This window comes from Pseudonaja textilis, chromosome 1 (genome assembly GCF_049901715.1).
Source record: "Pseudonaja textilis isolate UNSWEBS1 chromosome 1, rPseTex1.2, whole genome shotgun sequence".
Lineage (NCBI taxonomy): Eukaryota > Metazoa > Chordata > Lepidosauria > Squamata > Elapidae > Pseudonaja > Pseudonaja textilis.
This window is the reverse complement of record NC_141990.1, coordinates 24,169,531-24,183,713: the sequence shown is the minus strand read 5'-3', so window position 1 is coordinate 24,183,713 and position 14,183 is coordinate 24,169,531. Positions and strand designations below refer to the sequence as shown.

At 40.6% G+C, this 14,183-nt stretch overlaps 1 protein-coding gene across 3 annotated transcripts in view; it reads left to right on the top strand.

Moving 5' to 3' along the window:
* The window catches only part of ASXL2 (ASXL transcriptional regulator 2), an 81,270-nt gene extending 71,945 nt beyond the window's left edge, over positions 1-9,325 (top strand). For all 3 annotated transcript variants that reach the window (XM_087929212.1, XM_087929202.1, XM_026708421.2), the window contains 5 exons: positions 31-194; positions 961-1,057; positions 1,339-1,444; positions 2,391-3,042; positions 3,772-9,325. In XM_087929212.1, the coding sequence (XP_087785338.1) occupies positions 31-194; positions 961-1,057; positions 1,339-1,444; positions 2,391-3,042; positions 3,772-6,093 (3,341 nt within the window). In that variant the 3' untranslated portion in view covers positions 6,094-9,325. The remainder of the gene's footprint in view (positions 1-30; positions 195-960; positions 1,058-1,338; positions 1,445-2,390; positions 3,043-3,771) is intronic.
* Positions 9,326-14,183: the final 4,858 nt, after the last annotated feature.

Genomic DNA, 14,183 nt, shown 5'->3' with positions numbered 1-14,183 from the left:
GTAATGATCTTTGGTTTCTTTTTTTCTTAGGGCAGCTGAAGAGAACAAAATGTGCTGAAATTGATGTAGAAACCCCAGAATCCATCTTGGTGAACACCAATCTGCGAGCTCTAATCAACAAGCATACATTCATGGGACTACCAGTTGAATGTCAGCAGAAGCTGCTCCTGCTCCTTCCAGAGGTGGACAGGCAGGTGTGTGTCCATGGAGGGAAGGGAGGAAACAGGTCAGGGGACAACTTTTCCCCATCGTTTTAGATAACAGGGCTATTGTGCAGAACTTAGGCTGTGTAACAGTATAGGCCCAAGGTTCCCACTACGCAATAAATTGGTCTTCTGTGTTAGCAAATGGGTGTTCAGTTTGTGAAACTCACCTTGTTTTCTGCTTCCTTGGCTCAAAATTAAAATCATCCCTTTTCTTATTGTTGATGTATCATCAAGAATGGACTCTCTATTGGCTCCCTGTGGTAGTTTGGAGCTCTGTAAAAGGAAGCTGTCTTTTTTTAGGCACCTGGTTCTCTAATATTGGCATTTTTAATGAGAATAAAAGTCTTAACCGTCAATACTTTTACTGTGGTTCGATTGTGGCATTTAGTGCAAAGAAGAGCAAGGCCACTTTGAGAAGCTTGCCAATATGTGTATATTTTCTTCTGTATATTTTCTTATATATATGCAATATGCAAAAGCACTGTTGTTCTATGTTGTTTCATCCATTTTTTTCCCCAGTTCCCAAAGTCTCTGCACAAATAAACAATAATTCTCAAATCATTTATAAGGCAAAAGAGACTAAAAAGTAGCCTATCAGAGACTCTCTTACCCTAGAAAGATAAAGTAAAGCAGTTCCTTCTTTTAGGCCTTTAGGATTAACCCATCGCTTTATCTGCCTGATTTTATGAATTCCTGGAGGAAGTGGAGTACTTGGCAGTATATTTTTATTCACCCTACCCCATTTGTCTTTCAGATTGGAATGGATGGCTTGATGAAGCTCAGCAGTTCTGCCCTCAACAACGAATTCTTTAATTCGGCTGCGCAAGGATGGAAAGAGCGACTGTCGGAAGGTGAGGACATTCAGAGGCAGGTTCTTGAGGTTTCTGAGGATGTTTCAGTGGGGTTGGTGAGAATGAACAGATTTTTACTGAAAGAATTACTTTGTGCAAAGAAGCACAAGACCAGAGCTATAAACGAAATAAAAATAACCTCCTTTGCCACTTCTAAGGTAGGAATATTAGTGACTTTTGAAAAGATGTTTGACATGTTCAGGAAAGTCAGTGCAGCAAAGAAAAGGCAGACATTTCTGTATCTTGCTAACTTCTTTCCTTCCATTCTGTGTGTGTGGCAGGGGAGTTCACTCCAGAGATGCAGCTAAGACTACGGCAGGAACTAGAAAAGGAGAAGAAAGTGGAATTTTGGAAAGAGCACTTCTTTGAGAGCTATTATGGTCAGAGGTAAGGATTTAACCTGCCTTCCCTGCTCAACATGCCGTTTTCTCTTCTTTCTGAGACTTTTGAGCTGATGGTATGTGGGCCTGAACTCTGAAGTGTACAGCTGCACCGAAGACTGCTTTGGAGGGATGCTTTGTTTTGTATTGCACCATTCAGAAATGAATTTTCCAAATAGTCAAAGCATTTTAAATATTTGATTCCAGAAATACTTTAAATAAGTTTGGAAAGGTGCCTAATATTTCAGATGAAGGTTGAAAAAGCAGTCTCTTGAGCAGAATGTCCACAGCTGAGATTATACTAAAAGTGGATCTTCTCTGCTCACAGAATGTTCTGTTGGCTAGGGCAGTGCAGATCTCTGCTGTATTGGTTTTTATAAGGTATATGGATCCCAGGATTGGAGCTCATCGTGCCATTCCAGTTTCAGAGGGAGGGAAGAAAGAACTTTCAGCCATTTTAAAGGAAGAGGTCTCCACCGCTTGCCTTAAGGCCAATTAGTCTCTTCTCCTTTAATCTACTATGTCAGCTTTGGTCCTCCTCAGTTACTGCTTTTCATAATGAAGAAAAGTTCCCTTCCCTTGACAATCAGTTGATTATACCGATTCATTCTCTCCTTCATTCCCAACATAGCTATTGCTTTTACCCATTCCCTGGGTTTCATAAATCATCCCAACAACATATTAACCCACAACACAAAAACTAGCCAAGATTAACATCTTAGTGTGTTGTGTAAATGTACCTACTAGGTATTGATTTGACCAAGGTACATCTGTAACAAGAACCAACCTATTCCTATTCTGACAGGCTTCAAGATTTGAATACTTCTTGTTTCTCTGTGAAAAGTTGGCACTTTCAAAAGATTTCCTTATTGAATGACACTCTCTGCTTGTTGAGAGGGGAACAATTGTCCTTTATCTTACCAATGTCTCTGCTTTCTCTTTCTATCTTCTAGTTCTGGGCTTAGCCTTGAAGAGTCTAAACAACTGATATCTTGTATTCCTACTGTTCAGAATCAAGCACAGACTGGGAATCTAGCACCTCAGTTACAGAAATGCATAGTAGTCCATAAAGCAGTATCTGACAAAGAACAGACCAATTCTCTGATGGGTCCAAAAGTACACGTTCTCCCAGCTATAACAGCAGCCGCTAAAGGAGAGGAGATTGAGCAACCCAAGGTCCTTAAGCCAGAAGAGCTTTTAAATTCTTCTGGCAACATTGCCTCCATCCAGAGTAGCAGCCAGATTCCTCAGAAGATTTCCAAGAGAGTTGAGGAGCCAGAAGAGGTGACACCACAACCTGCTTACCTGGAGTCTGTGGTGAGACAAAATCCAAGCAAACCAAAGAATGCAGCCATTGCTGGTACTAAACCAAGCCCAGAAGTAGAATCTCAGGAGATTTCTGCAAAGGAGGTTCCTGCCACTTGCACAGAACAAATGGACACTGGAAGCCGGGCTTTCAAGAGAAAATCAGAGATTCCTGAAGAGGCACTGATGACACCTGAAAAACAGCTCCACGTGACAGAAAAGTGCCCCACCAGGCCGCCTTTTCAGGCCCCACTGCAGTGCTTTCCCATCGCGCCTACACCAAAAGTCCCTCCACTCAGGGTAAAGGAACCATATGTGTTAAGTTCATTCTGTTATGACTTCTGTAGGCTGATAAAGTCCTTTATCCAATTTCCGCATTGTTCTACATTTCTATTTTGAAAGTGAAAGAACACCTGTCACTGCAGTTTGCTGGCTGGCTGAATGTCTGTAAGCAAATGAGAGTGAGTTGAGCTCAGTTTGAGCAATTCTGAACAGGGAGATTCAGCCCAAGAGTGTTTGAATGACATCCTAACTTTCACCACAGATAATCTCACTTTAAGAGGGATCCTGTGGTTGAAGAGGAAGGAGTCTAGATCTTGTTCTTAAGCCAAGCCATTTTGAGTGGCTTAGTTTACTTCAGGGATTACCTGTGTAATTTCTTTCATACACCAATAATTAATTAATTAGTTAGTTAGTTAGTGGGTGAGCAAATGAACGAACAAAATAAATAATGGGAAGTTACCAGCACTAAGGTTGATGAATTAGTAGTCTAAATTTTTGCTACTGCACCTCCTTTTTTTCAGAAGGAGGTACTTACTATTCAGTTTAGCAGCCTCTTGAAAGAATAGGTGGGCATAAGAGAATTCAATGTATTCAATTTGATCTGTCTGCCAACAAAACGGTGAGTGTTTTCGTTGGAAACTCATCAGACCCATTTTGCCTTGTGTCTCTTGCTTTGCTCCAAGGTAAGAAACATGAGTAAGAGGTGCTTTACCTTCCAGTTTATTGATGCGCTTTCCTCTTTTCCAGATCCACGTCTCCAGAATCCAAGGATCTCCAGCATTACTGTCTGCTAGCCAGGTCTCTCCCAGGCCCCCCTTCCCAATCATCAGGAGAACAGGGGCCAGGACTTTGGCCGACGTCAAAGCCAGGGCTAGAATGGCCAGGGCCCAGCGAGCAGCTGCTGCAGCCGAAGCAGCCGCAGCAGCCTCCATTGCTACTACTTCTGCCTCCATTGTGGAAGCCATCCCAGGGCCGGGGCCCGGAGGGGGGAAAGGAGAGGACAAGAGCAGTCCACTCTCAGGGAGGCCTCAGGGAGCTACATTGGACATGGCAGACTTTGGAAACAGGACAAGTCCAAAAAGGGTTTTCCCCTCTCGCCCAGCCCCTTCCTCCCCAGCAGACTCCCCAGCTCCAGAACCAGCAGCAACAAGCAGTGCTGCTAGAGCACAACTACAGCCGGCTCCCCCAGCACAATCCAGAACTGCAAGCAGCAACCCAGAGGTGGAGAGTGCGTCGATTTCACAACCAGCAATAGGGAGTGTCAGCTGTACAAATCCCAGCCTTTTGACTGTGCCTGCCACTCGGGATGTCACAGCTTCTTTGGGGTCAACAGTTGATCTTGCTTCCATGATGGAGAAACTTAGAAATAGCCCTCTTGCTCTTAACCAGGTTACAAGAACATCCAGTGGCTTTGAGCCTGGAGTGAACTGCAAAAGTATATCGAAAACAGCTTCTACCACCAGCACAGGTGTTTCAGAAGACAAAGCCAGGGCCTTGCTTTCTGTATCTCCTGTGTTGGCTGAATCCATCAAGGCACCCCCTCTGCTTTCTTCTCCACGTGGCACTGTGCCCATGTCCACCTTATCTCCTCCTTCCTGTAACACTTTGTTGGTAGCCCACAGCCCTAAAGTGCCCCCAGGCTCCTCAGGTTCAAATGGAAGTAGCTCTGCTGTAAAGTCCAGCTCCAGTATACCTGCTAATAATCCCCTGGTGGCTCAGCTGCTACAAGGTAAAGAAGTCCCAATGGAGCAGATGCTCCCAAGGCCTCTGACAAGAGTTGACATTAAGTCTATTGCCGTGCCTGTGAAGGAAGGCAAAGCGACCACAATTGTTTCCAGGTCTGGCCCTCCAAGGGAAGGGGAAGGACAGCTGCACGTGGCTTTCCCAGCAGGTGGGAAGCCAAGCCTTAGTCACTGTGGACAGTCCCAAGATCCTCCACCCTTCTCCTCTTTATCAGGGCAGGACTTGTGGAGCCAACCTACAGACCTCCACAGTAGCCAGGAAACTTTAGGCAAGAGTGCCCAAGAACATATTCTCCAGACTGTCATGCGGAAAGTCCCTGTGCAGAGCCTCCCTACTGCTCCTTCTCCCCCTCCACGTCTCCCCCTCCTCCCCCCACATTTCCCAGTAGAGAGCAGCTCCGCCAGCCAAAGTTTCACACTGGGATTCATAGGGAGAAGGACATTCAAGCCTGCCATGTCTGGCCATTACCTCCTGAATGTTTCTACCTATGGACGCTGCCCAGAGAACCTAAGAAGAAACCTTGCCGTGCCCCCAGAGGAGCCCCCAGAGAAATTGGAGGAACAGAAGCATACATCTAAAGATGAGAGTAACATTAGCGGTGGTGAAGATGAAGGGTTCAGAGATGGCAACGTGACTGAACATGCAACAGCACATCTCAAAGTTAAAGAGGAGTCTCTGGCTCCAGGAAGAGGAAGAGGGAGACAGGCAACCTCAAATGTAAAAGTGGAGCAGGCGGCAATAAGCCACAAGGATGGAAACATTTGCTTATTCCCAGCAGGTCAAGACTATGCTGAAAACAATGCAGCAAAAGATTTTATTCAGGCTGCCCAGGAACAAGTGGCTCAGACAATTAGAGGAGAAAGGAGGTCTTGCAGTGGGGAACTTCAAACCTGTGCTCCAGCAAATGTTACCCCACAGCGGCCCCTGCTGCTTTCACCCTCACCCTCTCCTCAGCTCTTTGGAAACCCTACTCCTACGCAACTTATTGGGCCAGGCTACAGCGGCACAATTAATGTGTCCACTTCTCCAGACATGCATCAGGATACTCTCCTGACTGGACTGTCAGACCCCAGCCACATGGGGGATGTAGTGTCCTTCTCTGTAACTGTAACCGCTATCCCTGCTGGCCACTCAGCAAATACTGGTAGCCATGGACAAGCTCTCCGTGGCCAGGCTTTTGTGGAAGGTGGTGGCTTGGAGGACTTGCCCACAAAGTGCTACTGTCGCTTGAAAGCCATGATTGTGTGCAAGGGCTGCGGGGCCTTCTGCCATGATGACTGTATTGGCCCCTCCAAACTCTGTGTTTCCTGTCTCGTTGTGCGGTAGCAGGTTTGCTAGATGGCATCTCATCTAGGGAGCAGGAGGGGCATGCTGCTGAGTCAAGAGTCCCTGTCCTTATGCCACTCCACGTCTCCTTGGTTTCCTTGAGAATGAAGAAAGCACCTTGGATGAATGGCTGAGCCCAGTGGGACAAGGGTGTGCACTTAAGGAATCATGTAAATATGTTGCATTGTTTTGTCTTAAAAGATTATTTTTTCCGACCTTGAGATAAATCTATGGATGTGAATCTCATGCTCATTTTGCCTCTTGTCCTATAGTAGCAGAATTCTGACCCAGTAAGTCCCTCTTCACCTTCAGTGCCCCTGTTTCCCATAGGGCCAGATTTGTCTCCACCTTGCTATCATTGTGGCCTCCGTGTTTTTCTTGGAACGGGCTTGCCAAATGTCCTATTGAAACACAGTGGTTGAGACTATTACATCTGCAGCCCTAAGCAACAGGAGGTGGGCAGATAGCCTATCGTCCAGTTGAATTTTGTAGCGTTGCTGTTTACAGTAAATAATACTTCTTTACCATATAAAATCACCTTGAGGAGAGGCAGAGGCAGTGTACTGTAGATCATCAGAATTTGCAGAGCAAAATGCATGGGGGATGGTCAGTTTATAGCTCTGAATTAACCAATGACAGCAATGATGATTTCTATTTTCTTATATGATATGCTTAGCCTTTGAATTTCAATCAAGATATACAGCAGCACAAACTCTTTTTGGTCCCAGGCTCTAGATTCCCATTTTTTCAAGAAGAAAAATGTCTTGGTGAGTTAAATGTTGTAGAATAGAGTGGAAGAAACGTTTCAGATTTTTTTTAACATCAAGTCATAACTTTGGGTCAGCTTGTCAGCTTCTAGAATCAGCTCTGACTCAAACAATTGAAGATTTCAAGCTGGAAAAGATAGTGGGACCTTGTTATTCCCTTGTAAATATTCTTCAATTTCACACTAAAGATGTGGAGCATTATATTTAGAAGCAGAATGGATCCTGCTCAGAATCACCACTTTTTTTTAAAAAAAAAGAGTTTCTGGACCTGGATTTCACTTATAGAAGGAAGGGCATTTCCTTGGAATTAATTGTAATGACAATGATGGATGGAACAAGTTTTTTAGGATGGAAACTGAGACATAGACAATTTGTTCTTCTCTTTCTGACACCTTTTTTTTTTGAGCTGTTCCCTTGCCCTCTCCTACCTGTTCATTTCTATTGCCAGAGACTCAAACTAATTGCTTATTAAGAGCGTTTAAGATTAGGCAGTAATTAGGTTCCATACTCTTGATTTATAAAATGTACAGAGCTATCTTTTGCCTTGTCAGGGTTGTGCCAAGATAGCTCTCAAAGCATGGCAGAATTTCAATGTCTCCTTCACTCTTAAGACTACTAGGAAAAGACTAAATTATGGAGGTTTGATGAAATCAGCATAATTTATTCCAGCTGCATATTCTACTTTTTGTGAGGCCGATTTACACTGAGTTGGATATACTTAGAGTGTCTGCAGCTCTGTTCTAGATCTCCGCTGTAGTTTAATAGCATATAACTACAGAGTTGTAATTGGCCATTTGGGATCCTGTCCCCAGTTAATGTGCAGGTTTTGGGTTGAAATACCACCTGTTGAGTAATTGGAAAATCTACCAAGTCAGAGATAAATAAAGAGAAGAACAAGCTTTAGCAGGGTTAACTTAATGTAGAATATTTAGATAAAGAGTAGGAAAAGATAGTTTAGCCATGGTACACCGCTCCATGCAAGTTGAACTATATCATTTCCAGTTTCCATCTTTCATTCTAGATAAAGTCAATATTGACGTTTATGGATTGAGACAGTTTCACCATTAACCTTTTGAAAAATGTGTTAAGGCACCAGACTAGAAATCAGGAAAGCAATGCTAGTCCCGCCTTAGACATGAAAGCTAGCAGGATGGCCATGGGCAAGTCATACACACTTGGCCCAGTTCACCTCAGAGGGTTGTTGTTGTGGGGAAAATAGGAGGAGGGAGTTTTAGATACATTCCCTGGTTTGAGTTATTTACAGAAATAATAAAGGTGGGATAAAAAAAGAGAGAATGGCTTGGAAGAAAGCCAAGGACTCCATTACCTATTTCAGCAAGCATTGCCCATTTCTATTATTCATCATAGAAATATCACATTACAATGACTGCTATAGGAATCACTTTCTCATGACTTTAAGTCGTGATCTGGCCTTCTGTTTTTAATAACAGTCTGCCAGATATTTCCCAGCAGCCTATTGACAGAGTATAGAAATCAATTGTCTTTCAAGTTCCATGTGCCCCCAAGACAGCAACTCTTGGATAGGCCTATTCTCTTCCCTGAATTTGTATTATACCTTGAAGAAGGTATCAAAGGCATTATCACATTTTGTATTGGTCAGTCCTATAAATTAGCCATTTATTTTTTTGCATGTTCTACATCTACAGTATTTATACAGCAGTATCAGTCTGTATTGTTCTTTTACACATAGGTAAAAACACATCAATGTGTCTTGTGCTTTACATAGGTAACATATACAGTCAATAAGGACCAGGAAGAGAACAAAATGTAGGTAAATTCAATTACGCAAGACTCATCTTTATATTAAGTATTAAAGTAAATAAGTTAGACGGCATGAATTTCTAGGGCTTATTTTACTTTTTTACCCCTTACAGCTGCTGCTGTTTCTAAGAAACCAGCCATATTTTTAAGATTTCAGTGGCAAAAGGAAAACTGTAGTCTTTTGGTACTTTGACTATCTATTTGGCAACTTTTCCTGGCATCCAAAACATCCAGATTAGGGTACACTAAATTATCATGGGCCTACCCTTCATTTCAGACCTTTTCCTAATATGAAATTAGCTTCTCTTCATAATCGATGTACAGTTTTTGGATTTTCATTAAGCTATCAGGATTACCTTAGGATAATTTTTCCACTTAGATCTTATCAGATTCTGTAACTCTGTTACAAAAGTATTTTTAATCATTACTTTTGCTTTATGCCCCCTGGTCATTTTTTAGCTCATTACAGCTACATTTTTTCTCTCCTGAATTTTTTGGTATTACCTAAAAACTCAAGCAATTTACTCTTCAGCCATAACTAATCGGGGAAACAAATGCAGATTATATAAAAACATATTAAAAAGTGCAAACTCTGGGGAGTTCCTTTATTTACATTTGTCAAATTTGTTTATACTTACTGTCTACTTCCTGCTCTTTTACCGAATATTAATCCACTAATGGGATCTTACTTGTGATTATTGACTTTTTCAGCCCTTCATTTTTATGTACAGAAGATCTTTGCTACCAGATGCTGATGCTTTTCAACACTCCAAATATTAGTAAATTGAACTTTTCTCGTCAGAAACCATGTTTATTCTTCCTCAGCAATTTTTTATTATTGTAGGTAGTAGTGCAAGCTTTCATAATTAACTGGAAGAAATGTTAGGGAAATACATTTATCTTCTGGCCTTTTTTTTAATACAATGATGTTACTTTGGCTATCTTTTCATATTCGACTAAGGAGACTAAGTTCAATAATGATTTGCTGTGTCACTAAAGTTTTATTGTGATGGATCAGTGGAATAATAGCCCCTGCCTTCCAACCCCAATAGCATCCAATCCTTTCTGACTTCAATTTCTGTTGAAACCTTGACTTAGAGCCAAAACCATTGCAACTGAATTATTCATTTCCATCATCATTCTATCTTTCAAGTAATGAGTATTCGTTTTCTGTGATTGTCCTCTTAGCAGCATCTCAAATTTACACTATAACATATCAAAGGGGGAGTTCTAGAACTAGAATGGAGTTACTGGTTCCCACTGAGTTTTATAGAACACAAGTGAAGGGTCAAACCATGAATCTTATCTCATATATTAAAATAATTAATAGCAGATTTGTCCCCACCCTTTCACAATGGTGCCTCAGAATTGTTTCCTCTTTCTCTTAGGGGGCAGAATTATGAGTATAGTAATATTCATGTGCCTGAATTCTCCAGAATCCTTCAGCAGGGACATTTTAGCATAAAACATGCAAAAACACATTTCATACTTGCAGCCCTAGATTCCTGCATTGTAGTTAATTTATTTTTAAATTATTAACATGATTTATATACCATTCTAAAAGCTTTGAACTGTGTTCCAAAAAAAATCTGATATAAAAGCTACTTTCTATTTGTACACTGTCATAACAATGACAATCCTTGAGCAGAAAGTACATCAATGGCCCAATTAAAAAGAAAGGTCTTGGGAGATTCCCTAAACACCAAGAGTGAGAAAGTCAAGCATATCTCCAAGCGTAGCCCATTCAACAGGATGGAGCCTGCCTTCTGACCCATACCTATCTGTCTTCATATGGGTTGTGATCTTAAGGAGGAGCTCTTTGATCTGATGAACAAAGAAAAGAATTTTGGATAAGGAGGTCCCTGAGACAGCCCATTGAACCACTGGATTAAGAGCCTCTTACTAATAACAAATTACAAACATGGGGCTGATCAGAAGATCGATAGAAAATTTGTAAAAGGTTAAGCATAATAATTGCATATAAAGCTGTATAAAAAGCTTTTTTCTAGGCTCCAAAGTTCTGAAGGAGTACTATGATTTTTGGCCAGTTTCCCATAGTTAAATCCACATAACTGCATCATAAAAGGTTTTTAAGCATATTCCATATGCTTATCATATATTGAATGATTGTTTAGCAGAAAGGGGCATGGAAAAGCAGATTGTATAACAACCTTCCCCTTAGTTTAGCAGAACTTCATCAATGGAATATAGCAATGTTGACAAAAATTTAAACTGATTCAGCCACCTCACTCAAGCTAAGCAATACTCACCTGATTGAAGAAGAAAGCCTTCCCTTTAGGCTAACATAAGAGTGAAACTGTTGCTTCATCTACTTTTACTTTTCATCCATATAGTTACTAGTGCAAGATGGATCTACCTATCTGATATAAAATAATCCAGTCTTTTTTTGGCTCAACTCATTTCTCTTATCTAAAATACTATGTGTGTTTGGTTGCATCCTTATGAGTGCAACTGATGGGACCTGAGATCCAAAAGCCCTAAGAGTTCAACCATTAAATGGGACATTTATATCCTTGACCTTTTTGGTAGGGGATAATAGGTCATAGTTCTGGAGATGCTAGATTGGGTAAATCTGAAAAGTTCTGCATAATCCTTTCTAAACTGAACAGGAATATCAGTGAGTAGAATTTTCTTGGCTATATGTGACATCTATAGCAGCATCTGAAATTCTCTTTCTGTGAAAGTCCTTTTCCTTCCCTTTCCCTTTCTGATATTTGTGATGATGATACTGGAATATTGGTAAGTATTTTCTTAAGTAGAACTACAGAAGAATTTATACATGACTACTCATGTGGAATTCAAGTAGAAAGCCAAACTGAGCATTTTCTTTCAACAGAAAGCTCATGCAAAACAAATTTGCACTGAAGTGTGCTTTTTTGAAAGGGTACTTGGGTGAAGTGCAAGGAATATGAACAACACTTCTAACAGCTGAAAGGATGAAACTCGGTTGTAAACCCCACTAATACACGCAAGGTTAAAATAGAAGGTGGGAACATCCTTGATTTTGAAAGAAGTTGAGGTGAGATTTCTGAGTGGGTGATTATAAGCTTAGCGGGCCATGCTCTAGCTGGCCCATTAAATTGCACTACAGGTGTTACTGGTTCTTTTATCTCATCCTCAGATTATAAATCCTAGGACATAGAGACATCATTTTTAAAAAATTGAATTAAGATGAGTTAATGATGTGACTCATGCTGACTTGTGGGAGTGAATCAGCTGTCACTCAACACATAGTCACCCCAAAATAATACCCTGCCAAACATTGAGGTGTACAGCTTCATTTCAGAAAGGAAAGCCCATGTGCCTGTGTAACACAACATACATTATTCATCTTATCTTTTGATATCAGGTATTGCAGCTTTTAGAAGCCATTAAAAATGCCCAGGCAGTGTGCATTTTCTGTCAGTTGTATTTTTGGGTACAAACCACAGGACCATTTTTCATATTCCATCAGTAGGCCATTTTGCTTGCTTGCAGTATTACTTTTAACAGCCAATGATGTGCGTTTATTTTGAACCTGGTGGAGCTGAAATTTTTTGTAAGAATATAAAGAATGAAACTGAAGCATTTAGTCTGTCTTAACTATACTGTTTTCAGTGCTTTTTCACCAATGTGGTAGGACAGTATTTTCTGCAGGCTCCATTACTGTGCAAATTATCTGGTACTCAAATTTCACAGCCCGTGCTAATCCCACCTTTGAGGCATGGTACCAGGGAGGGGTAAGACTGGCAGCACGCATGAGTTGCAGGAGACGTGGCCATGAAGTCCCTTCATCTCTGTCAAGGTTCATTTTTAGAAACTGGTGTTTAAGCTAAAAGTGATGTGTGGGTGTTTCTCTGTGTGTTTGTGTGAGAGAGACATAGATTATTTTCCAAGGTAAAAGGCACTATGTCTTTCTGTTAGAATGACTGAAAGACACTTCTCTGACTTCCACATTGTATCCTGCAGGATTGAAACCACACACAGCCATTTAGGTAAATTAAGAGATTTTGGCAGGGATAATATTTTTTCCTTCTTTCTCCCCCCCCCCCCCCCATGCAATACATTTGATATGATTGAAAAGAATTTTAAGAGCTTATAAGTAATATATTTTAATTAATATATATTTTAATACCTCTATTTCAAGAATGATAAAAGATTTGTGAAATTGGTGTATGTATGTGTATGTGCGCAATTTTGAACGTGTTTCCCCCCCATTAGGGGACCTGGTAAGCACCCCAGGTTGCAATAAAAATTGAAGAACTGTTAAAAAAAAGGTGTCCCAGGAACTGTTTCATTTTTATAAGCCAAGAAGTGAGTAAAGATACCTTAGAGTGTACTGAACTTTAATTGTTGCCTTTTAAAAAGAAACTTAAATTGGAATTGAGAATACAGAGAAGTCAGGTTAAATGAGAAGTCATTTAAAAAGTCATATTTTTTCACAAATGATATAGAAAAATATTTTACTTAAAAAATTTAAGTATTTGAAATAAATATAGGTATGTAAATATACTGTATGTACTTCATATATTCTTTTATTTTACAATTTATTGTAAACAGATGGATATTAAAATTCTTTGAACTGGCTTGGTTGTAGATTCCAACTTTTGCAAAAGTAATGGTGAATTCTGTTGATTATGGCAACTTCACAGATGTTTTCACCAGTAAGTCTTTCCAATATGCTCCCTTTTCCCCATTTCTCTTTTGCTCCTTGCAGAATAGATGGAAAGAACCCAGAATCTTACATGGCCCTGTGAGGATAATCAAGAAATATAATTTAAGAAATATGATCAAAGTCGCATCAGAAAGTTTCAAAATGGAGTGAACTTCTCTTGGATTGATGATAGCAACAGTAATGGATAAGTTCGGACAATGCTTAAGAGTGTGCTAAGTAACTTAACCATAATGTTTTTGTTGGCTGCAATTTGTGGATAATTATTAAAGGGATCCACCATTATTTTACAGCAATCTAATCTTGACATTATGAATATATGGGGTACTAAGGCAAGACTATCTCTATTCAAAACAAATGGCAGCTGCCATGCTAGTCCAAAGTTTGCCTCAAAGTTTGCCTCAAGAGATTTTCTAATCTCTGCACCAATGCACTTTCTTCTCCAGAGCAGGTATGACTCACCTGTCCACCTGTCCACAAGACCTGTCCACAATCCTTCTGTCTTAGAAGGATTAATCTTTACTATGTTTGCCATCATGCAGCCCACCACTGTATCAGGATACAAGTCTCAACTGTGCACAACCACATCTGGCTCTATTGCAACAAATAGATACCATATAGATGAGAGAGAAAATGGCCCCTTGTAGAATCCTGCAGCATAATTGCCAAAAGACCAAAGCTCAGCCTCTCAATGTCTTTGTCATCTTACAGCTGTATGATTACAACATGTTCTAAATTGAAAATCAGAAGCTTCAGCTGGTGCACCAGGCACCAGTCTAGGTAATATGGGTAGTCAAAGTTTGTTCATATAGCACCACTACTATTGAGTGCAATGGTTTCCAATTAGCTTTTGGAATTGGTTATAACCT